The sequence below is a fragment of the Macrosteles quadrilineatus genome, unplaced genomic scaffold (genome assembly GCF_028750875.1).
Source record: "Macrosteles quadrilineatus isolate MER2022 unplaced genomic scaffold, UCM_ALF_1.0 Scaffold_2__2_contigs__length_208266976, whole genome shotgun sequence".
NCBI classification, from domain to species: Eukaryota; Metazoa; Arthropoda; class Insecta; order Hemiptera; family Cicadellidae; genus Macrosteles; species Macrosteles quadrilineatus.
The window spans coordinates 45,825,953-45,853,241 of NW_026542595.1; the positions used below are offsets into that span (position 1 = coordinate 45,825,953).

Below are 27,289 nucleotides of genomic sequence, written 5' to 3' on the forward strand. Positions count from 1 at the left end.
TTTACCACCTATTTTTAACATAATTTTCTACAGAGTAAAAACGTTTTTCGATTAGAAATATTTTAATTTTTCGTTTGAATAAGCTGATGTCACTTATTGACTTAAGCTTGTTGGGCAGCGAGTTGAACAACATTATAGCATTATAAAACATATGGCGTTTAAAAAAGGAAGTTTTGTGTTGTGGGATATTTAAATCAGTTCTTTTCCTGGTATTGTAATTGGAGTGAGGGAATAAAGGTTCAAAAAAACTATGGTTTTGCTTTAAAAATATCAAAGTGTTGTAGATATAGATGCAAGGAAAAGTGAGTATTCTTAATTGAATGAAAGCCGATTTACATGAATCTCTTCTACCAATGCCAGCAATGATCCGAACTGCCTCTTTCTGGAGCGTAAAAATATGTTTTGTTGCACATGTTTCAGATCCCCATACCGTGACTGCATATGAGAGATAGGGGAAAACCACTGCATAGTATGCTGAGAGAAGAATAGTTTTTTCTGCAAATGAAGCCAGCCGACGTAAAACAAAAATTCCGGAATTCACCCTTTGTGCAACAATGTCAATATGACATTTGTACTTCAGATTCTTATCAATGTTAAGCCCTAAAAACTTCTAATTGTTCACAGATGACACCGCAACATCGTCAATCCAAACACAGAGATTAGATTTACTCTTTGATGATATGCTGAAGTCAATTAAGGCAGTTTTGTCATTGTTTATGACGAGACCATTATCCTGAAACCATTGGACGATTTTATTGGACTCCAAAAAAGTGGTTACTTCCATAGCATTGTGGGTAGGTTTCTCCAAAACAATTGATGTGTCATCCGCAAATAGACATAGATGGGCATCTGCAATGCAATTACCGATGTCATTTATGTACAGGATAAATAAAGCAAGCCCTAAAATGGAACCTTGAGGCACACCAGCTTTGAAAAACAAGACATCAGAATTGCACTTTTTCAGGGTGTTATTTTCTGTGTATGGTAATTGAACGACTTGCCTTCGTCCCCTGAGATAAGAAGACAACCATGAATTCGTTACTCCTCGTACTCCAATGTTGTCAAGCTTTTCTAGCAATAAATCATGAGATACCATATCAAAAGCTTTCCGCAGATCAAAGAAGACTCCAGAGGCCGATGCTCCTTTGTCTAATGCATTCACAACCCTATCGATTACTGAAAACATTGCATTGACAGTAGACCCACCTTTGACGAATCCAAACTGATTGGGACACAAAAGTTTGTTGTGATTCAGGAAAGTCAACAACCTATTTAAAAATGCCTTTTCAATCACTTTGGAAAATGTTGAAGTTATTGAAATAGGTCTAAAATTATTTAGATCATGAACACTGCCTTTCTTGTGGACTGGCTTTACAATGGATAATTTTATTGCGTCTGGAAAACTTCCCGTTTGAAAGGAGTGGTTGATGATATGAACTAAAGGATCTACTAAAAATTCACAACAGGACTTCAGTAGCTTTGATGACACACTATCACAGCCTGATGATGGCTTTGTTTTCGAGGACTTGATTAATTCTAATACCTCCTACCTGCTTACAGGTGTTAAGAAAAACGAGGTTTCAGAAGAAACAGACTCCAAATTAGAGGAAGAATTTCGGCAAGCATTTACATTTCCACTACCCACTTCCACAAAAAATCTATTGAACATATTAGAGATCAATTTTGGATCACTAATACTTGTACCACTCTCATCCTTGATGTTGAAAATATGAGAAGATGGTTTCCTCAAGCCTCTATTTTCATTTACTATCTCCCAGACAGTCTTGGTTTTATTAGCAGACTTATTTATAATATCAAGCACTTTAGATGACTTGGCAGCTTTGATACTATTCCTATACTGTCTTTTCAACGAGAGAAAGTGTTGTCTCATGACGTGAGAAGAATCCATATCCTTTGTTAAGCAATACCAATGAGCAACAGTATCACGGAGTTTTAGTATTTGTTCATTCAAGGGCACTTTGCTGTGTGAAGGAAGCTTGTGAATCTTTGTCTTTTTTTCTGGAAAGGATCGTTCAATATAAAAAGATATGGAAGATAGGAATAGGTCCATCTTTTTATCAACAGAATCTGCTTCAAAAACATCAAGCCAGGTCTCGTTGCTGAGAAAGTATTTGAAGACTCTGATGTTATCCTCAGAAAATGAGCGTTTAAAAGTGCAACTAGGGTGGTTTTTCTCACGACCATCTCGTGACTTAACAACTTAGCATGGTCTGATCACCATGCTACTTAGGCATGGTGATCAGACAAAGCAGTGACCATTACATAACAACTCAAGCGATCGACTGGAAGGTCAGTGTACACCATCGATGTATATAAAACTAACTAAAACTAAAACTAACTAGTTAGTTTTATATGTCGATGGTGTACACATGATCTGTAAGAGTTTTAGAGTTTTTGAATTCTCTTGTGTATGCTGTGATTCTATTCCACAAATCATGAGATGACATCATGTTTACCAGCCTATCAGCTTTGATATCTGAAACGGACAGATCTACATTGAAATCGCCTACAACAACAGTTCTAACATTTGGCTTTAGAAGTCTTCCTAGACAATTAGATAAGCAATTGTTAAAATATTCATGTTCTTGCAATGAAGAGGAGAATGGTTGTGGCTTGTATACGACAACTATTATAAACGATTCTTTATTTACGTCTAGCTTAACTGCAGCGATCTCACACCTACCCTCAACACAAAAGCGTGAGACATCTATGGCCTCACAGTTTAAGGAATATTTTGAAAATATACACACTCCTCCTCGTTGGAAAGACGATCTACAATAAGCCGTGACACCTTTAAACCCATACAAAGCGGTGACCTCAAATTCTGAATCCTTCAAATGATGTTCAGACAGACAAACGATGTCAGGTTCCTCCGAGTCAAGGAATATTTGAAGACTATCGAGCTTATTAGAAAGGACGTTGTGGTGAACAATCTTGAGACTAGGAACAAGTGGAATATTGAATGTGTCACCACGAAGTTGGTTCAATCTAAAAAATGCAACTGTGGTTCTGCAATAATTTTAGGAGACTCAGACAATGTTTTCCCCAATGAAGTGCTGCCTTCGCTGTTAGGATTCACGGTCGTAGGGTTACAGACTTGTTGTGTGCTCAAAATAGCAGAAAGGACAGAAGAAAACAGATTTCCCAAGTGATAGTTACCTTTACTGTTCAGATGTCTACCATCTCTAGAAAGATGATACCTCGTGACCCAAACATTTCCTTCAACAAATACAACACCAAAGTTATTGCACATCAGTTCTAGCTGGTCATTAAAGTCGAAGAGAGCCCTGTACGTTAAATCGCGTCTTATTAATATGCTATTAACAAAAACCATAGCTTTAGGGAAGAGTGTTTTTGCAGTGAACAGGAGGTCGGCCATATCGTGAAGGGCTTCTCTCTTTCCATCACCACCATTGTAGCCGGCTTTACCATTATAACAAATTTTGAGATTATTAGTCCCAACATGAATATAAACTAGGAGTACGCTCCGAAGTCGCGTATGAGAATGAACGAAGACAATTCCATGTAGGTGCTCCTTAACCTGCCTCTGCGGCCAGCCGCAAGTTCGTGCGGCGATAGTGGCAGTGATGACCAGCGTTGCCAACACAATTTGCTCATTTTACCCGCAAAATCCGGTGGTAATCCCCGGAATTAGCCGGAATCAAGTCTTGATTACCCACCAAATCCCCTGAATTCAAATTTTAAAGATTTCGGCAAACTTTTCGGTAAAAACCTCGTTGTAACCACGTTGTTACGGTGCATTGAGAGAATTATTAATATTTATACCATTCTTTATTATATTCATCAAACCGTTCATCATTCATTTCAAGTTTTTTTAAGGCTACCTTTTTTAACTGAAGTCAAATGAAATGTAATGAAATATCTATTTATGTAGGTAACTATTTATGCAAATATTTTTATCTTTCTGAAAGAGAGGTACCGGAACTCCGTTCCACTGCATTCCCCCCAAATCGAGCACTGAATAACAGTAAGACTCTATCCCCTATATCAACCATAAAAGTTTAAAAAAAAACATAACATTTACAAGATTTTAAACCTTATGTGATGGCCCCTGGCCCTATCATAAATTGAAGAAATAATTTTAATTATAAAAGCTAGAGCAAGTAATGCAAGAGTACCCTAGGTCTATCGCGAATGGCAATTTGAGTACTGAGGTTAATTCGGAATTCTTATGAATAATATTCAATAGTTTGATGCCATGAAATGGTGTTAGTAACCCTTATGGGAAAGTGGACTGGTCCCAGATCTGGATTCTATATCTGGCCAGATTTGGGATGACATATCTGGACATATTCCAGATCTGGCACCCATATCTAACCAGATATGGAATTAGTTCAGATCTGGCATCACAGATCTGATCGTATCTGGCATCCAGATCTGACCAGATATGGAATATGAAATTGGTAAAATTTGTGTTTTAAGAGACAAACTAACATTTTATGTTATCCACACTTTATTCTCATAAAATCCAAGCCTATAAAAGATAGTAACCATTGACAGAGAAAACGAAAAAACTTTAACTAAATTAACGCATGAGTAAAAAAAATAGTTTTAATTTGTTTGGTTTGTAGAGTGTTGTTTATTGTAGGCCTTTCACAATCAATGTTGTTTTTGTGTCATATAACAAATTGCCAACCATTTGTTTTAGCATAAGTAAAGGACCATTAAAAAAAAATATTAAAGTACTTAAGTTAGCCTACGATAACATTGTGTGTAGGCCTAACTTATCTATGGCTTACTTTTTTTATTATTAATTAACTGGTGAACCCCTCTTGACATTTTCTTTAAAATATTCCAATTTTTCACTTCATTGATAGATAGGCCTATGAGATCAATAAATGATTAAATCTGTAGGAACTGTTGTAGTAGGTCGAATTTCGTTTGGTAAAAGTTCTACCGAGCAAGACAATATTTGGGAAATGTTCTTACAATTACGAGACCTAGATTCTCGTATTCGTAATGGCTTTCGTTACAATAAGTGATTAGAAGTGGCCGTGGTGTAGTGGCCAAGTGATCGGAGTTCAATGCTAGAGTCCCTGGTTCAAATCCCGGTCGGGCAAGTTCAAAACTTTTACTAACAGTTTTTTCACTTTTTAATTTTTATTGAATTTTTAATGCATAGTTCATTAGGTTTTAATGTTAAAACATCTTATATTCTTTTTTATTTTATAAAAATCATTTTCTTTATAAGTAATCTGGAACTCCTTCTTAAGGGAAGATGCAAAACAATGTTACTATTTAAAATGCATAACAATGTTATTATTTAAGTATTTTAACCTGTAGGACCATGTTACCAGAAGAATAGAAGCCTGTATATAGAAACAAATCAAGTACTGTAGGCCTACCTATGGAAATTGAATTTAAGGTAAAAATAACAAGATAAATACAGTATTTCAATTTGTTTAATTGCAAGCATTTTTTATATTGTTATTTCATTGTGTTTCAACCACTATTTCAATTGTGCAAAGACAGTCAGTCTGGAGGTAGCATAAATTAATGAGCCGGTTCGTTATAGCCTAAACTTTACCTTCCTAATCGAACCTAACTTCAAAACACTTAGTACAGTCACAAATTCACATAAAACCCAACCTACCTTCCCCACATGCCTATCTAAGAGCTGATTATTTAGTTTCAAAACAATTTGATTTAATTCCGCATTGAGTCAAGTATAAACAGCGGTTTGCTTTGCTCACACAGTCCTCAGCCCACATTCGGACCCGTCCAGACCACGCCATATTACCATCCGAACCGCGAAATGAACCTTAGATTCGTAATTTTAGCCTTCGTTTTACATCCACTTAGGAATCTTTCCGACAAAAACGGATTGCATTTTTGGAATCAGCGTGAAAAATACTGTAAGGAAACATCTAAAAATTACATCATTTCTCAATGTAGACATACTAAATAATTGCCAAATATTTTATCGGATGAGTAAGCTAAATACATTTAATCTTAACAATGAATATCAATATTTATCCGATTCAATTTTTCGATTAAAAAAAATTCTTTTTTTCCAATGTATGTCGCTAAACATCAAATTGATTTATGGTTGGTACGGTTTTTGTTCATACCTATTTAAGAAATTAGGCTAAACTACTGTCTAGGACTAACTTACAATTCGACCAATAATAAGTAATAAGTTAGGCCTATTAAAAAGAAAGGGTACAGTTTCATATCTTTGGCACAAACAACCGAATGAGTAATATTAATTATTTGATTGTTTAATTCGATATATCGATCTATATTACTCATTCGGTTGTTTGTGCCAACAGATATGGAAGTGTACCCAAAAGAAACAAAACAAATAGGCCTAGGCCTACCTAATAACAAAACAACCAAGGATAAAACAATAAAATGCTTCTTTAATGTTTGGTTACCTCGGTAGGTGTACCTATGGCTCTGGGAAGTGGGATTTTTTAAACGTTATTTTTTTATTTATAACTTATCATAGCCTATGGTAAATGTATGATGAACTTAAATTCAATAGGCCTAGGCCTACGATATTAAGTTAAGTTAAAATCAAACCGATAAGTAGTTATTCATCTGATAAAATAATTAAGTTATTGTTGGTTCTCTGCGAAACTGTAACTTACCCAGTAGGTAACATAGGTAAGAAAAATTGCCTACATTTTTATAAACTCATGAAAAAGATCAAAGTTAACTTACCGTAGCCTAACTTGTGTATTTAAAAATTTATCTCTTTAACAAAACATACACAAAAGATTCATGTTGATTTTTAGAAATGTTACCTTTGTTATTAGGCCTATTATAAACTAAAAAGTAGGCTACACAGTGTAAAGAGTCTCCTTAAAAAAAGATCTTAGGCATAAATTGTTCAATATTGAAATAGGCCTTGGCCTACATGATAAATAGGTACGGTAAGTTGTATCGCCTAAAAGTGAACCGATTACGATAAGTTATCGCATATAGGGTATATTAAGTTAAACAAAAATATTTCATCTGATAAATTATCGTAGGCTAGGTTCTCTGCGAAACTGTTCCCCTGAAGATGGGTAACTTAATCTAAGTAGGCCTACTATTAGGGCACAGATATATAGTAGCTAAAAGAAAGTTATAGGATACATTACTTTTTTAGGTCTATACATCGATGGGTCTATTTAGGTAAGTTAGGGTTATATTAAGGCCTACCTTTCTTAGTTTAAACTTTCTACCGTAGGCCTACATTCTTTGACGGTGAAAAACACATTAAACACAGATTGTTGTATGAACAAATAAGCATAGTACTGTGACATCATTAGACACAGATTTTTAACAAAACACTTGACAGGCCATACCTAGGCTAGGCAACACGGCCGTCTAGGCAATTAATCTAACAGACACACTTCACACAAAACAACGTTACATGACACAGCACTTCCTCGCTTCACCGCCTTCCTTCAAAAGTTTATACTGTTTAGGCTATATTTTGAAGTTAAGATTATCTACCTCAGCATTCTGATTGTCTGTCTTCCACTGCCTTGGTACAATCGATGAAGACCTGTGAGCCCAATTTCATGTCTGCTCGTACCGTACGTCTTGATCTTCACTTCTTGGTTATCTGCGTAGTCCTTTTGTTATGGGCCCTTAGCAGCATTATTTTATGTGGGCTAAGTTAGCTCTTTGAAGCAGTAGGTTCCCACTTATTGACCTACAGTATTTAGTGTTCAATACTTGATGAAGGGTCCAGAAGCTCAGTTTACACATAGTCGACTGAGAGTTCAATATTAAACTCACTAAAATTTGTCACTTATTCAGACCAAAGTCAAAGTCGGGAAAGCTCCTTCCTATTGCCTATTCTTGTGTCCATTGGCTGAGTTTCATCCACTCTTCATCAGAACTGGGTCTACTTGTTTTAGGTTAACCTTAACTTAATGAATGAGGTTTGAGTTGAATCTAAAATGCAGTTTGATTGCATTACTTACCTACGTAATTTAAATGGATAGGATTTTATTCACAAACTTTTGAAACCTACTTAGGTTGCCGTCTTATTATCAATTAGCAGAATGCACTAAACCTTGAGGAGTATGTTCTAAGACTAAACTTAACTTAAGGCAGCATTTCTGATTCTGTCTTAGTTAGCGAGTGAACTGCAGACGACCGATGAAAAAAAAGATATATTAAATGAAAAAAACCTTATTTGATAAAAAAAGTCTTAGTACTTATGTTATATCACTATACAGTAATATGAAAGTACAGTAACTTATCTAAATATTTTGGGGCAACATTTGAATGACTGACTGAATAGATAAAGCCACCGACGCGAGAACTGAAATTTAATTTAGAACAACCAGAACGAAAATAACTAAAACCATTGATTATTAGATAGTGAAATCTTATCTAATATTAATTAGTCAAAGATAACACTTAACTTTTAGCAAGTTAGGAAACAATAAGTTAGTAGACTTTCACCCACGGCATCGTTTACCGTCGCGTCGTACTTATTATATAGCATTGCCTACTGAAGAAACGTAGCTTGTAGAATAAACATGTAAATATTTATTTTTCAATCAATTGCGATACATTTTAGTAGATAATTTGTTAACTCCTGCCAGTATTTTCGTAAATACATTATTATCCTAGAAATTGTAGAGTTATAATGTGAATACGGTTTGACTGTTACTCTATGGATGAAAGAGTAGTCGTTCTCTTTGTCTCAAGTAAACGACAAAATTGTAGGTCGTAAAATGTAAACAAATAAAAAGAAGAAGAAGGTAGCTCATAATGTTAATCTTATGGGACAAAATTAAAAATGTTTTTTTAAGATTTTATAATAATTACGGAACAAATATTTTTCAACAACTAATGGTCGCAAGATAAAGTGGTATAGAATCTTTGTGCAACACATCAAGTTTATAACTTTAGGCATTCTCGAGATTTCGATCAACATAAAGATGCATTTCACCCCAGTATGAGAATTCACTTCGTTCATTCAATTACATTTAATTCCTTAGTTCTATATTTACAAAGTTTATCTTTTATGTTCTTTATTTTAGCACCAGGACAACAATATACTGTAACACCCTTTTTGGAAACCTCTTTGGTGGCAAATCGAATAATTGAGTCACCAATAAACAGAATGTTTTGATTGTTTTTTTTAGTTTCCTGGTTTTTGTCAAGGTTTAGAGAGGGAGTAGTAGTCTCATTGATTGATCTAAAATCAGATGATCCAACTACATCACTGGTGGCGTTTTCTTTCACTACAAAAGTCTGATGCTTAGGGCCTTGATTAATGTTGACAATTTGTTCATGATTGGAATGTGACTTGCACCTTTTTATATTCTTTTGGTTTTTTTGCTTCCATAAACCCGATACATTTTTTTATATAAGAACAATGTTCTTTAGGTACAATGGTCTGTTCTCTATTTACATTGTTAGATTCTTTAAAACTTAGACTACTATACTTATTATTACAACTAACAGTAGCCGGTTGGTTTGCAGCTGACATAGCTGAGTTTCTTTTACTTTTGTGTTTTTTATTTTTGGTTTTGACCAGTGTCCAATCCTCATTTGGACACTTCTTGATTGTGATTGGACTGACATTGGAACATTGTATTAAAACATTGCTAACGCTACTTGCACATAACATTTCGCTAACAATACTACTGTCTTTAACGCTTTCCTTAATATTAGGTACAGAGTCCAGATTAGAATTGAGTTGAAACCATTCCAGAAATGGCTTATGGACATTGGGACAGCAGTAATAGTGGAATATTAACTTAGCATGCATAATAACATTTATCCCACACTCAAATCCGTTATTTTGTTGAAAACAACGCATGGTAAGAACATTCTCTGCAGGAATATCAAAGCTAGTCGCTATAGAACTTGCCGATAACGCATTCAAGCCCAAGGCAGAGTCGAGGTGATAAGCATAACTCTTACTCTTGTCTATGAAAACCAAAGACCAGTGAGAACCGTCACCACCACTTGTTTCATCTTTGTTGTTTACAGCTATGAAAAGGTAATTACATGATTTGTAGGATGTAGATTCTAAAACATCTGACAAAACACTATTATTTTTCGCTTTTATTAAAAAAGATACGGTGGGGCTAAGGAATAAGCACTGATCTTTGTTACAGTCACTATTTTGCATTGACTTAAAATATTCGTTAATAACATTATCGTCAACCCATTTGTCTTTTGAAATTTGTTTGAGTTCTGCAACTTCCTGTTTAGTGAGATTATACTTTAAGTTTAAATTGTCTATTTGTTTTGATTTAGTTGCGTTTTCACATTGTAATTGGTCTAATTTCTTTTGAGCGTCATTAAGTTTAAGTTTTTGAGCGTCACTTTCGGCGATGACTGAAGAGATGGATAGGTCCCGCTGCCGCAGATTCGCCTGTAGAGCCTCGATGCGTTCGTTGAGAGCGAAAATCTCACCCTCCGTTTGTTCTTGGATTTTAAAAGACGAATTCATCTCCTCTTGTCTAATGTCCTTCTCGACACTCAATTTTGCGGTTAACAAGTTCAAATCTGCATTTAAAGACTGAAGATCACTTTCCTTATTGTTAATCTTAACATTTAAATTGTCCATTAATTGAAGTAAATCTGTAATTATAGATGAAATCGAGTCAAAGGTAATACCAGGATTATTGGCAGACAGAACATTTAGTTCTCTCGACAATGCCAGTAGAGTAGCTTCTTGGGCATCATCCCAGTGTGTCAAAAGGTTTTCATAAATAAATTCTTTCATAATCACAGTAGGAACTAACTACTAAGGCCAAATTGTTTGTTGAGATCAAAAAATAAAAAGTTTGTGGAGATGAGCGTATTCGAACCTTCACAAACGTAAATGCCAGCCTACAACACAGTCAGGTGATGAAGTTGCAGCGCAGAAGCTGAAGGCGCAACATAAATCCTTCGCAGCGGCTAGGTAGGCAGCGCCAGTCGGTCGTCAAACAGCGGTTAGTGACAAGCGGACATTTACCGCTGTGGTCGCCCGACAGTTGGCAGCGGCGCACGACGTCTGCGCAGAACGTCAAGATGTAGCGAAGATGGAGTGATGGAGATGTCTTTCTTCAACTGGTTGAGCTGGTGTTAGTTACTGAGTGTGACAATCAGTTGCTTACAGACGTTTGACATCGTTCGTAGACGATATTGGTCCTCCAAATATTAAAAAAGCGTTGAGACACACTAATAAAAAAGTCACTGCCAAATAACAAGGATGAAACATAAAATAAAAGCAGAGTCACAATCCGTGTCAATCTATTGCAGACCAGGTCTGCCATCCCTCAATGAATATATGAATATATGAATGAATATATGATGTAATATTTTTTACATGAGTGTATAGCTAACTTCCTTACTTTAACTGCAACGAAACAAAAAACAACCTGTGGTAGTACCCATCAACAAATGGTCAGTCATCATACTATAATGTATATTTATTATTAAGGTATGTTTGGAAGTGAACATGTTTATATAGGGTGCGCCAAAAAAACCTGACGGTTTCTGTTTTGTAATAAGTCAGCTGTTATACTAGCTAGAGACCTCATTGTTGTATTGTCGGGACCACATAAGTTTGCAGTTGAGGGAGGAGCCTATTTACCATATGCTTTTGAATGAACCAATGAGAACGGTGCGGTGTTGCCAAATCTAATAATACCAGCTGATTTGAAAATATTGCTTTGTATATTTTAATTTGCGTTGTCATTGGCGATGTGGCAACGTCGCACTAGCCTTGTCTTGTGATTGGCTGCCACCAACTGCAAACTTATGTGGTCCCAACAATAGTGAACGATTGCTTATGTTATGCCATTTTTAGGTTATGTTTGGTAAAACATCACGTTGTCAAAAGAAAGTTACTGTCTAGTGTGGTGCAGTGTGGTGTGGCACTGTTTGGAGTCATCGGACCATATGTTTTTGAGGACGAAAGTGGGAACACCCCCCTGTCACCGTGAACTCGGAACGCTATTTGGGAATACTGAGGGGTTTTTTGGTTCCACAACTGCGGATGTTATGAGGGATAGACATGACTAACACGTGGTTTCAACAGGACGGCGCAACTTGGCATACATCCAAATTATTCAATGTCAGTTTTGCGTGAACTCTTTGCCGGTAAAGTGATCTCTTGGTTTGGTGATGTGCGGTGGTCAGCTCGATCCCCAGACTTAATTTTGTGTGACTGTTGGCTGTGGGGATACTTAAAAAGCAAAAGATTTGTTTCGAAATTTCAAACCATCCCTGAACTCAAGCAGTGTCTCAGGGAAGAGATTGCTTCTATTCATCACGCGAAGGTGACTGCAAATATGCAAAAAAATGGGAAGCCTGTGTTTAGGAGAAGGCGATATAAACTGAGTGATATAATTTTTCATAAATGAAAATGGCATAGTAGTGTGAACAATATAACGTTATTTAATACATGAAATTGTAGTTTGTTCTTGAGTTATTTAGTATTAAAAACCGTCAGGTTATTTTGGCGCACCATTTATTACTTTAAATGCCGAGTGATTATTGTCATCCCAAGTACAGGATTACGCGTTTCGACGACAAAGCGTCATTGTTAAATCCTACAAAAACTTCTTCAAAACCACGTTCAAACTATGAACCCATTACAAAAAACATTTGACATGGAACTACTAACTACTCACAGAGTCCAGATCTGTCACAGCCATGTACACTAGTTTATTTTTAAGCAATGCAACGTTATGTAAAAAGCATATTACTATGAGAACAAATAGTTGATTTACTTATTGTTTGTATATTCATCAAATGGCTTATTAACATTGAAATCCACCCATGAATTGAGATTTTTGGTTATTGATAATTAATTTATTGTAGAAATATTATTTTATATCCTTTAAGAAAATAGTATAGTTTGAAACTTCCAGATACATAATATATTCCCAAATTAATATTTAGATTGCCTGCAATTTTTATAAAATCAAACAATGGAAAATCTCCCCACAATACTGAAGTTTGATCTGGAGAAAAAAATCCATCAGCATTCAGAACGGAGTTTCCAATTAAAAACTCGCAGCATTGATTTAAATACATAGGTTTACCAATAATAAAGACAAATAAAATATTCTGTTGGCACCTTTTCCGTCAACTGTCTACCACAATAAAAGTGTATGTAACGATTTACAATTGAAGTTCCATGTTAAGTCTTGGTTCTAATGCAACCAAGCATAAAATTATCCAATTCTAAACAGGATTTTTAAATAGTTTCTAGTATTTAAACGTTACAACACACAGTGGTAGTGTATAAACGGATAAGTTCCCTGTTTTGTCTATATAAATAATTTAAATTTTACCTATTTTTAGTGTGCATCAGAATATATTGGTGACTCGAACATGAAAACATAATAGTGTAACATGTTAAAGGAGACTTTCTTGTTGAGGGTGAGCATACAAAAAAATCTGCTCAAGATATTCAATCTACCTTATAGTTTTTACATAGTTTTTCTTGATTATGTAAAAATAATTTAAAACCTTTATTCATAAAATACCCTTCTGTCATGCCTGTCGTACTACCAACTGCAAGATAAATTTAATAACAGCTATTCTACATTGTGAAATTCTTAAATCCATAAAAATCATATGAAAACAAAGGATCGATAATGGTACAACTAGAATTTAAAGTAAAGTCGCTGTTTCAATCGTATCTTCGTATAACACTGAACTTTCATTGCGAAACTTAGTACAAACCAATAATAGAAAAGTATTGTTCCTTTTATTTTGTTCTGAGAAAGGAAAAATATGGGAAAGTCTTTCTTTATTTTTTTTATATTTCCTTCTCTTTAAAAGTTGCAAGCTATAATTCGTAGGGAAATAAACTACTTATCACTCGTTAAATGTTGTTAGTATGAATATTAGAGACGTGTAGGGTGTTATGAATCAAACATATAAATTTACAAAATCACATAAGAAGATCTGTTGGGATATCCAGTGAAGTTTTAGTTAATGCCATTTAAACATCCTAAATTCATTTACTTTGACAAGCATAGCTAGCAGAAATAGTAAATTGTAAATTGTCACTAGGGCTTAAAGTGTTTTTTTTTTCGACCATAATTCAAATTTTTATGATTAAGGTGAAACCGAGGACGGAAAATGGTCGAAGGTTGAAAGACACTTTTTGCCCGTGTGATGAAGTATATTTTTCGTAATATTGCACTATTATTCAAGCAAACTAAGTTAGAAAACGACAAAACTTTCCACGTGAAGATAACCACTCAAAACGAATAGCACCGGGTGAAAAGTGAAGTAAATAATGCTATTATTTTGCTTTACAGTGTGTTTTTATCGTGGTGTGTACTGTAGAACAGAACATTTATATAAACAGATAACTGTTTCATAAGTTCGTATGTTAGCCCCAACTTTGTATTTGGCTTCCATCAGAGTATTTATGTAGGACTGATGTTTCATGTTTTCCTGCAACAACGTAACCAAGCCTTAAAACACGTCAACTCACAACTTAGTATTAGGTTGCAGTTTGCAGTTCGTGTTTAAGTTTGTGCCAAGTATGTAACTACAAGAATGGTTAAATAGTTTTGCGATGAATGTATCATGAGAAGATTCGTCTTGAATTTGCGTAGGTTTTAGGTTGACTTAGCGCCAATGCTATAATCTTATTTCACCCATTCGCTTGTCAAACTTTATCATGAATAGGTGATGGGAGTAACCAAGATATTTTATATGGCTAATCACAAAAGCTGCAAAAGCTTTTGAACCGCAATTTTTCAGGAATGGGAGTTATGCCATTTTGTTCTAGAACTTAAAGGGCTATAACATACTAAACTTTTACCAAAATCGTTCGGGCCATTTTTGAGAAAAATCGATTTTCCGTAATTTTATCGTGTTTATGGAAAAATCACCATTAAAAATTAATTATTTAAAAACTGAAAAAATCCTCGAGATACTATAAATTAGTACTAACATACCAAATTTAATCAAAATTTGGGTTCTCTTTTGGGTCTTCATCATTTGGGGAACATTAACTCTTTTAATCTCTTTTTGGGTTCAGAGAGACTCAAAACTAATATATCCACTCAAAACTCAAACTCTAAATTGTGACGATAATGATACTTTCTCCATATATATATATATATATATGAATGGGGGAGAAAGTAAAAAGTAATGCACACTATCTGGCATTACAAAATTACAACTTTATGGTAAGTGAATATTCAGGCTTCCCGGTATTAAATCTTTATTAATTCCGTATGAGTGAATTTTTCATAATATTTGGGTAAGACAGTTAATCAAAACTATAACAGTAAAATTAGCTGTGTATTTAATTGCAGTTTTACAATTTTTACAACTATAGTTGCCTGAAATGTTCCATGATTTTAATAGGAACAACTGTTTAGGGCTCATCTAGCAATGTAAAGATTTCCTTTAAGCCAGTGGACTCAAGTTATTTAGTTGAAATAAAAAAAGTATTTAACTAAATAAATGTGCAGTATACAAATTTGATGCAGATTAGAGTATGATACTTTTTAGATGTACAGTGAACAAATCAAAAGATTTATTGCATTACAGAACACATTTATTGAAACCTAAATTAAATAGTGATCAAACTGTCGTCTAAGGCGACCGTTTTCGAGGTTAAAATCTCATCATCAGTCAGATTACAAAAAAGTCATTCCAGCGATCCAGTAGGATCATTGACTGACATGAAACATATTTATTTAATTCAATAAATAGGCCTAATCCTGGGCCACTATGCATAATGAAATATAAACCTAGCTTTAAGTTATACTGAAACTAAAAACAACACCTTTACAACAACGAAATCATTCTCACATGTCCATTTGTTTCTATACCAAATATCACCTGTTAAAATGAAGGGTCAGAATAAGATTAGGGTAATCAAGGAAAGCAATTATGAGGGGTTCTGAGTCAAATTGCAATCTATCTCGCTTCTCGGTGTCAAACCTGAGTGATAGCTCATCTGCCGACCAGTCTACACTTACCCCATATATCCTTTAACACATGTATACAGACTCAAGAAAAATGAAAACCTGTAGTAAAAAGTAGCTCTTAGTGGGACCCAATCTTCATACCGCTGTCTCTCCCTTAGTTCTGAACCATCAAGATTATTAGAATATAACCTTACTTTGCAAAGGTCACCGAACTTAACATGAGCACATTAGAATTACACTTCGATTTACACTCTTAAGGAAACATAATGAACATCAAAGTTTTTTTGGGGTTTCTGGAATTTCAATAACGAATTCTCCTTGAATCTTTAATATCTGATTACCTATTACTGTCGCTATAATGAACAAACTAATACATTGTTTCTGTAAGAAATACAGCACAGCTGAGTGTAAAGCCACCAGTCTACGTAAGAATGTTTTAACAGCATTCCCGGACAAAAGACGGTGAAGGTGCCTCGTAACAATGGCGGTCAACAAAGCAATGCACGTTTTGACTCTCCATTTGTTTCAAGTGTTTTCTAAGACTGACATTACGTTGTCACCTTCTCAATAAGTGGTGGATTTTTTCCATTTTAAAGGTAACGTAATTGTCTAAAATATTTAATAAACTTTACTAGCGTATATTTTTTTCATGTTATTAATTATGTAATAATTCTTTTACATATCAAAATTTTACTTCGAAACGTTGTTTAGAGTCGCATAGGGTCTAAAAAGTGTGTTAGTTTTAAATATGTAAAAGCTTAAATATAACAATTTTACAAGCACCATGAAAACGGACCCAATAATTAGGTTGAACTATTGTTTAGAGTGCTTTCTAATACTAACATTATAATCAACAATTTGCATGGCTGTCATACAATACGCTAAACAAGTCTAAGCATAACATTCTACTGTTACTATAGAATTTTTATAGTTTAAAACGTGAACAATGATCATGTATATTGTACCTTGGACTGTTGAATACAATAATGATGTCCAGTAGTCCAGTGGGTGATTATATGATTCATATATTATATAAATTGAAATAGTCAAAAGTTAACAAAGAACGTGATATTGTTAAAAACATAAAACGACTTAAACGTGACGCATTTTGAATAGCCTAATTTAAAGCTTATTAATCCGCATTAAGTAAATCCCTTGTTAATGAAAGGACAATCCCTTAATTTGTAAAAGCCGCTAATTGAAGAAGCGCCAGAATACGAAGATTGAAGGATTATTCAATTTATTATCGCTTCAAATCTACAGTAATAAACTTCACTTTATCACTTGGAGAACAATCCATTTCTTTTTCAAGAGTTTCCACACAAAAATAACTTGATTAAAAACCTTGTATATGCTTTTTAAAATTGTTCCTTCCTGTTCCTCTTTTAACGAAATGTTCTTCAGAAATTACCACAGTTTTACTCGTTACCTACAGTACTTACAGCCTACATTATGAACAACTGCTCAATGGTTTGTATAAATCCCATGTTTGTCTATAAGAATAAAGAATGTTTAAGCGTAACAGTTACAGTAAAACTTAAAATTGTGGCACCCACATACCAATGCTGGGCCCAACGGTGATAAATATTATATTTTACGGTTCCCTAACCTCCAAGTTGCGAGAACTAATATCCTCTGCGGCAGTGTGTAAGTTTGCATTTATGAAATCTCATTTGTCCTCTTTCATTCTTCTTTTTGCATTAAAAACTTCTAAAAACTAACTCTGTGCAAGGATTGGTTTAAACTTGTTATACTTGGAAATAGTGAAAAAAGTTAAGTTAAATCGGATGTAATAATCAACACATCAATACCCTTAAGTCTGCTGCCTCAGGTCCACTAATTGAGAAGTGAAAAAAAACCAATAACCTTCTTCCTAATACAATTTTATAAAAAAAAAAAACATATTATAGAATAAAACAAACTAAAAATGTTTATAATCAATCCTTTATCATACGATTAAATAATGTCAATTTTTCAATCCATGTTTATGCTTCGAGCTATATAAAAATGGCTCAATTAGGAAGCCCTAGATAGTTCTTGCTCACAACAACGCTAGACAATCGGGAAGATTAAATTTTTCCCAGCCTACCACAGCCTGATCTAAAGTGATTAGCTGATGAAAAGTACCTGAATTTCATAAGCAAAACACAGTAGGAATATTTTTTGTGAACATAAATTATTTTCTGCCACAATAAAGATAAATGTACTCTAATAAATACGATTATATTAATCTAATAAGATATTAATGAATACATAATTGATATTGTTGTTAAATATACACATAACCACTCTGAATACTCTAATATATAGTTTTAAGCTGTATAATATTGTACAAAAGGTCAAATGTAAGGGTGTGCAAGATAATAAATGAAATAATTTTAATTTTACTCCCTAGAGACTGTGTAATATTATTTACAAGAGTCATTGAATAAGTCTAAATACAGGGTGGAACGAAGTTAGGAACCACTAACTTCGTTCCACCCTGTATAACAAACACGTTAAAACAAAAATTACAAATTTAGAACACTTGTTAAACTCCGATTACGAAAATATCAACTATTGCCTTTATCTGCGAATCATCTTCTATGTTAGTACTTCGTTTAGTAAAGCAATAAGCAATATCCTTGATGGACCACCCCTCATTCTTCAAAATTAACTAACAAACATTTTCGTTCAACAACAAACGCATGATATTTAAGATCGGTTAACCAATTTTTGCGACGCGTTTAGTGACTGGGATTAGGCAACCTTACAACACTAGTGGTCAATGGTGTTCATTGGGCTGTCCTTTTCTTTTGTAACGTATTTTAATTTGCTAGTATACTGTCAGTAGATGGTTTGCTGTAACCATACTATTAGTCTTTTGTTTACAATGTTTACATTTTTCTGGTTAATTAATAAAACCGTCATGGCTACTTGGTAACTCTTAAGGCTAATGTAAAAAAATAAGAAATTCATGTTAGTTTTTTTTGTTATGCCTATACAATTTTGTAATTGTCAAATTACACTTTTTAAAAAACATTCCAACGGCGTGTCTAAATAATCTTGGTAAGTTTATGTAAAATTATTGTATGCCGTTATCGTCTCATGCGATTACAAATTTGCATTAGGCCCAATCTCAAAGAGATCCACACATAAATGTAAGACCGATGGCTATAGGAACCACGTTAGCAAATATAAAGCAAACATTAATTTCTTATCCCTCAAATAAAATGGTAAAGATATTTTAAGGTATACTGCAGTAATAATCCTTAGAAATGAGATATTAATCCCTCAGGCTCGTTTCGTTAATCTTGCTTCTTCCTTAGTCTTCAAGAAAGCTAATTGAAGGTGCTACTTTCAACTAGGAAAAATTCCAAATTGAAAATCTTTTCTTAGGTAAAAACAAATGCATTTAGTTATTTTACAATTGAAATAGTTGTTTTTTAATTTATAATGGGGTTTTATAAACTGTTCAAAAAAATCATATTTATCAAATTAAACAAAGTAAAATTGCTTTCTGGATAGTAGGTGATGATATAAGAAAGATCTTAAAATAAGACTACAAAAAAATTGTGTAATTTACTACTTCTATATTTTAATATAAGAATAGTGAAGAGAGAAACTCTGAATAGTCTAGTCTGTAAACTAGAATGGTCAAATTCATGTAGTTTAGTAGCATTTCATTAGTATAACACAAGATGTATTGTGTAACCCATATGTAAACAACACTAACTGCAGCAAATAAAAACAACAAATACCTTTAAAGCTGGTGAAAAAAACTGAAAAGTCTCACATTAAAAAAGAATGTGTTGTATTATACAGGACCAAGCAAAAATAAGTATCGTACAACGATAATTACAGGGTTAGATTGGCGTAAACACAAATTTCGTAATCAGAAGGTACTTAGTACAAACGACCGTAGGATCTCTGCCAGGTAACTAAGTAAAGCTGTAAATTTGCCAAACAAGGTAACCTTCCACAGAGTCTTTGTGTTAGGTTCTGTAATTACCCAGACAAAAGAAGCTCTACATTGTATCAGTCTAAAATGTGAGTTCTGATACCGTCGAGAACCTAATGAAACCTATATGTGTAGGGTGATGTTGGAAAAAACCTGTGTAAAAAACTGCACATATCTAATTTTGTCATAATTCTATTTGAAACAGGATTTTCATATTATTATATGGTTTCATTCGTATTTTAATATATGCTATACTTAAATGTAGGCTGTTCAATACGTAACACTATTTTAAAGCCATAACTTGTTGATAAATTCACGTGCAATGTATTTTACTTACTTAGTATGGGTTCGATGGTTAGAAGGTTGTTTTTAAAAATAGTTCATGTTCTATTGTCACTACGTCATCACCTAGAGACCGCGAGTGCGTGTCCACTGGTCACCTACCCTGTGTATTTACGGCCACAGGTCCGTGATTGCACGTTCAGTGGTCGCTGTAACAACTCTCAAGGGTAGACAGACAGTGGACACACGTATATCAATACTAATGCAGCGACTGTTGATTTCACCACTGCATGTTTACCTAATAATACTCTCAATACATGTTTTCCCATGGGAAATCAATAACTTAGCAATTTTATGATGAATTGACTTGAATTCTATGACAAAAACTTCTTAATTCGTTTCGGGTCATCTATGAATCACTTGCCAGGTTAAAATAGCGACAATGTGCCTGAACGTACTATTTAGCTTGCTTATCATAACTTAAAAATATTACGAAACGTTAAAGCAATAGGCTCCGAATGCAAATTAGCACTAAACTTGATCAGATTTTAGTTTGAATGACAAGACAATAACTATACACAAACTAACTACCAGTGGTATTTTTAGTTTTGGAAAAATCTCTTGCTTTAGACCGAAACCAAGTGTCTTGCTGCAGAAGGTTAGTAATGCGTTATTTAGTCATAAATCTCAATACTTATCCTCGGAAAATGACGAGTATCAAGACCAAATAAAATAGCTTATAGCATTAGGCCTACCCAATATGTTCACGTATTTTAGAAAATTAAAAAAAAAAATTTATCTGCATTCAACTACAATTCTTTATGCTATCCCATTTCCAGTACTCTATGCTAGGCCTGTAGGTTAACTCTACCATATTTTTCTTTTCACTACATTACAAATTTATTATATTTATAGTGCATTTATTAGTGTATTTTTTATACCTGATTACTCTTACGACCAAACGAATACTAATATACCTTCAATGACAAAACTAACTAAAACTAATGAAACAAATGAGAATTAATAATGAAACATTTATCATTATGATGAGCCTTTTAACATTCTTCGTATTTCACTGGTGACATGAACTATAGTCTTGGTGCCTCGCATGTTTGGCCAACAACGGGTTGGACACTGGACAGGTTGACTTAGTCACGTTTAAAAGAGACTGAAAAAACATAACACGTCTGTTACTGAGCAAGTGATGATGGAGCTGGAGAATAGGTGTAAAAAAGAAATCAAAACCGAAATTGTGACATTATTGAATCACAATTCAAATTATGAACAGATTTAACAAAAATAAAGAAAAGAAGCTAATTTTAAATTAATAAACATATTAACTTACGTATTAACTAGAAATAGTTGGAATTACACGCAAAAGAATGAAAATGAAAACATCACTTGGTTGGAGCTCTAAACTGGGTATTGGTGGAGTAGAAGATTAACAGTTTTAGAGAGAATCAATCTCTCATTTGTCGAGATCTGCCACAAACATTTTCTTATCGTCTTTCAAATCGTAATGTCTTATCAGTTCATTTGCTTTTCCCATCGGGCTCAGTATTTGTAATCAGGGTTTGCAACATAAATGAGTCTGATTATTTCATCGATGAAGAGTTGGGCATGTTGAAGCAGTCTATTCTCTGGTAAAATAATAAATTATGGTCTAATAATTGTTGCCTCGTTGTTCCTTTGGGTAAAAATTGTTGTTTCTTTTCGTTTCACTTTACTTGTTTGGAGTATTTACTCCAATTAAATACTCGATGCACCGTATCTACATTTATGGAATTGTAAACTATAAATATAGAGGTTTCCTCGAGTTTCAAAACAAACTAAGTAATTAACATTTCTAATGATTTTGTTGTGTATAAGTATATTTTAGTTTCGTTCGATAATTTAGCTGCGGACGGTTAGGTTATCGTCTAAGAGTAGATTTTTTAACTACTAAGGTGAAAGAAAGAAATTAGGTTAGTTAGAACTCTTTATCCCACTATGCCTATAATAACAAAGAAAGCATCTTAAATTCCATTAGTTAGCCACCTATCTTGAATATTGTGATATAATATCGTGGTTATGTGAAAACGTTAAATACAAGTATAATTACAAATCCCTTAGGTTGTTTTAAGATATTGCTAAGTTTTGCTAACCTCAATAGCTTCAGGCTTGACAGAACAATGGGGGAGTTTTTTAGTTATCATTTTAAAGCACGAGCACTTCATTATGCGGGCACTTCAATGAAAAATAAAGACATTAGGATAATTAAAACTATTTATCCTACTTATAATAGTATAGAAGCTGTTCTAATTCCAACCACCAAATTCGAACAGTTTACCATATAAATATGGTAATGCTGAGAGAGAGAGAGAAAAGAGAGAGAAAATTCTTTATTTACAACAATTATTTTGCAGCATTACATAAAGAAAATAAAAAATATCACATGGGTCACAATGACCTGTGCGTGATAGAGTCCTTATTTGGCTGCTTAAAATCAAAATAAAAGTTCATCACACTTCACATAATAAAATTAAAAAAATCGAACAATAACTTAGTTAAATAAGCGTAACAATTAATTTACTATACAATTATAGTTATAAAAAACTGCGAAACCTAAAAACCATATACAAATGTAACTCAATAGTAGGGAGCTCATTGCTTGCATTAAATCCAATGCACATGCTGAAATATTAGACAACACGGTACAACTAATTATGATAATCAATTTTGAAGGTAAAACGTTTGTAGATAGTTTATCGTCAATCACAGCTAACCTTAATACTTCAGGCTTGAAAAAACAACGCAGTTGTGAAAAATATATAACCGTTACCATTCCGACCTCATTAAATTAAAGATTTGGTAAGATTAAATTTACACTTAATTAAATCCATGATTACAAACATCATAAACTTTTATGAAGAGTATTCATGTTAACTATAAGACACTTATATAGCTAAGGAACGGGATTAGGGAGCAATAACTATTAAATTGGAGCCAAGGTTCTGGCAGCAATTACAAGCAAATGTAAAACAATACTGCAATCAACTTGTTACGACAAACAATAATCCACAGAGATCTGGAGTTATACCCTTTAAGTCGAGTTATGAACCTTCATAAACCATTTATACTGGCGTTACTCATTTTTATCAAGTCAGTTTATTAACTATTTCAAAATGTGACAAAAAAATATATATTTGATGTGAAATAAAAACTGTTGTAACATCCATTCATTAAAAACCTATAATAGTTATGCACTAATAAAATGTAACGCTTTCCACATAAACAACAGCATACAGTGCATTTTTTACTAGTGTATAGAGTAAAGCACAGTATTTTATTCTCATTAATTAAAAGCAATCAAGTCAGTATATACTCCACTCTGCCCAAACAACTTGTCTATATTTGCAAAGTACTACTGTAGTTGTCGATACAAACTAAGTAGAGCCAACTAAATATTGGAATCGGTATTCTAATTGTTAACACTTTAATGTGCCTTTTCAAAAAAGATTAGGACTTATTTAAAGATTTCCCATTAATTGCAACTAAACCGTTTGCGATACATACAAAGCTGTGTCTTGTGATTAACTGAATTTACTCACAACAAAAAGGCTTATTATTGTAACTTAAGTATGAAGAAAATGCGCAGAATTATATAGAAAGTGTTTATGTTAGTAATCTATGACTGCTAAATTTGTTTCGAACTAACCTAAACACCACAATGGTTTAGTCAGTTGACACATAGCACTCAATAGTACTTAAATTTACTTTAAAAATTTATATAAATAATTCAACTTTAAGAATGTTAAGTAAATGAAGTACTGTTGTGGTATAGATGAATTACAAATAAAGTACTGTATCATGAAATACATAAAGTAGATATTTAGTAAGTATACAAGTTAAGCGTATAAGTAAAGTATAAGTACAAGTATAAGTATATAAGTAAAGCATGTAATAATGATACGTAGATTGATGAAGATGAAATAATAATAATAAAATGTGTTTATTTATTTATTTCAATCCACGGATACACCATTTACAAAACAATATGTTTCAGACCCAAGAGCAGAAAGAAATTATCAAATTGCATTGCAAATAACACAAGAAGTTCATACAAGCATAGACCAAAACAGCATTGCAAATAAAAATAACAACAAGAAAATTTAACTGCTGAACAAATATAACAATCAACTCAATTTAACAGTTACAGATAAAAGCAACAACAACAAATATTTTCTCAAGATCTAACAATATTAACTATTGATAAAAAAAGTTCTCGTGAGACAATAACGAATAAAATCGATAAATCTATGAAGCAAAAACAAGAATAAATTATGGACAAAACAAAAATAAGTGTACTTTATTTACCATGTCAATATGGCCAAGCTGATATGGTACCAGATAATTAAGCCATACCCCAAGACTGGCCAGTCAAGGGTCTTATACAACACTAGAAATGACCGGGGATTTGAAGTCTCTTGATGTTTAGTTGTGATACGCATTGCTTTACTGCAACACGAAGTCTAACTCGGACTAACAATGTACAACTCGCTGAAGCAGCTAAAAACTACCCCAATTTGGTGACATTGGATATCATATCACTACCCGTCGTCGCCTGTTGATGTGGGTCTATTGGCCAACTTTCGTGCAACCGAAACTAAATGTTATACCCTAGTGATTAGCAAGCTAAGCTAGATCATAACTTAGTAAGCTGACAAATATATAAGCGTATCAAGCAATAACTTATTTTTCTCCCTTATTATACCCTAACTGATCAGCAAAGTAAATTGATATTTTCATAGATTCTACCGTTGCAAATATGGCCTACCTACCGTGCTATATGTAAATAGTAATTTACTATTATTTGTAACCCGCTTTGAACACACAAACTATTTTAGACTGATCACAACATAGAATCATACTTGTGTTGCCCATGTGAAAATTACACTTCTGTATAGTTATTGTCATACGCAAAATCATACTCAAATGCTGGTTTATTTGTACCGGTATGTCCTAATGGAGCAGTTGTAGGCTCAAGGAGGAAATTGGTCACATTCAGGTGGGCATTTACCAAATCAAAACTACAATGATTGGTTATAGAATAACATCTCCCTTTACAAATAGTACTGTTCATTAATGTTTATTATGGCTAAAGTAAAGCAAAAGATAACGTTGGTCTACAATATTTACATGTTAAAATCTTACATTATTTACAAGACAATGAAAAGATTCTTCGCTTAGAAACATGTAGGCTAGATAAGACAAGTTTTATTAGCTCAGTTTGTGGTTTCGCAATATTAAATATATGCATAAGACTATAAAAGGTATATTGCATAAGTTACACTAATTAGTTGTTGCAAGGGAACGAGCTAGTCTAGTGGCACTTGACTGGTTCCTGCGGTCACGGGCTCAAATCCCACCAATCACAATTGGTTTTTAGCTCCTTGATAATCGCAGACTTCAAGGCCTAGCCTGAAATATTGTATAAAAGGATCCTTGGCTCTGACTCCTTCTTACTGTCGCAGGAAGTATGGCGTTTTAAGACTTAAAAACATTGATAAAAAAGTAAACCAGTTGTTATTTAGTTCTAAAACAAGAAAAACAATAATAGATTTTTGGATGTGACAATGCAATATAAATACTGTGCAAACTAAAATCTAATACATAAGATATGGGCTGGAAAATTCTAATAGCGTAATTTCTAATGTGTGTATTGTTGTATGCATTTTGCATTTGATTTACTCGTAATAGTTTTTGGATACTATATTATGAATTGCAAATATTTTTTGAAATTGAACTAGTTCACAGTTCAGCGTAACCGAAGTAGAAAATATTTAGTAGGCTAAATGTAAAGGGTTTAATATTGTATGCAACGTTGATAAAAGTAATTAGAAAATAATAAGTTAAATGAGGTTGTATGCATTTATAATGTGTACAGAAAAACGTTACAAAGCGCCGCTAAAATTACTATTGTTTAGAGAAGAAAATGAACTTGGGCGAATACATTGGATAGCTACAACGGATATTGCTAAAATAAAAAAATGCTTATTCTTACTGAGTTAAACAAAAGTATTGCTAAATTACTCCTAGATCCTTGTTCACTTAGCAAACAAACGCGAAATTTAAAACTTTGTTTTGATTGGTTGGATTACTGGACTTGCTTTTATTGAGAGGATTCAAAGTTTGCATATGTTTTGCGATATGAAGATACACCGTTTTAAATAAGAAAATGCAAATACTATTTGGAGAATAGACAATGACTTTGCAAAATTGGTCAAGACAAATATACAGGGTGGCTAAAAAGTAACTTGCATCCCCCCTTAACTTTTCAACCATTTGAAATATGTTTGCGGCAACCTTCTTAGCTATACGGGGCTACAATAATTATGGTCAATTTTGAAAATTTTGCCCTTAGGGGTAGTGATGGTAGAGGGTAGCTCAAATTTTTCAAATGACAAGTATAGTCGAGTTTGGTATCATTTTACAGGTCTTGACGAAACGTACAAATTGACATAAATAAAACGAAAATCGGCCCACTAATAACAAAATGGCGCCCTAAAACGTTTCAAATCCAAATAACCATGAGGGTGGCTGCAAATTAACTTGCACCCCGTTTAACTTTTTAACTATTTGAGATATTTGAAATCGGTTTGCGGCAACTTGTTAGGATATGAAGGGTTACAACAATTATGGTCAGTTTCGAAAATTTTGCCCTTAGTGGGGGTAGGGGGTAGCTCAAAATTTTCAAACGACAATGATAGTCGAGTTTGTTATCATTTTACAGGTCTTGACGAAACATAACAATTAATATAAAGAGAATAGAAATCGGACCATTAATAACAAAATGGCAGTTCAGAATTACTTTTAATAAACATGGTCTTAATCATTTTTAGCTGCCATTTTGTTATTATTGGTTCGATTTCTATTTTATTTATGTTAATTGTTATGTTTCGTCAATACCTGTAAAACGATACCAAACTCGACCATACTTGCTATTTAAAAATTTTGAGCTACCCCCTACCCCCACTACCTCTAAGGGCAAAGTTTTCGAAACTGGCCATAATTATTGTAGCCCTTTATATCCAAACAAGTTGCCGCAAGCCGATTTCAAATATCTCAAATAGTTAAAAAACTAAACGGGGTGCAAGTTAATTTTCAGCCACCCTCATGG

General features: G+C 33.5%; 2 protein-coding genes across 2 annotated transcripts in view; both read right to left on the reverse strand.

Annotated features, from left to right (window-relative positions):
* The window catches only part of LOC128984133 (uncharacterized), a 67,006-nt gene extending 65,097 nt beyond the window's left edge, over positions 1-1,909 (reverse strand). Inside the window, exons 1-2 of the mRNA XM_054403420.1 lie at positions 1,705-1,909; positions 1,002-1,176 (exon numbers count right to left, since the gene is read on the reverse strand). Of these exons, the coding sequence (XP_054259395.1) occupies positions 1,002-1,176; positions 1,705-1,909 (380 nt within the window). The remainder of the gene's footprint in view (positions 1-1,001; positions 1,177-1,704) is intronic.
* Positions 1,910-4,261: 2,352 nt separating this feature from the next.
* Positions 4,262-27,289, reverse strand: part of LOC128984134 (lipase 3-like) — a 38,188-nt gene continuing 15,160 nt past the window's right edge. The window contains exons 9-10 of the mRNA XM_054403421.1: positions 10,333-10,515; positions 4,262-4,419 (exon numbers count right to left, since the gene is read on the reverse strand). Of these exons, the coding sequence (XP_054259396.1) occupies positions 4,262-4,419; positions 10,333-10,515 (341 nt within the window). The remainder of the gene's footprint in view (positions 4,420-10,332; positions 10,516-27,289) is intronic.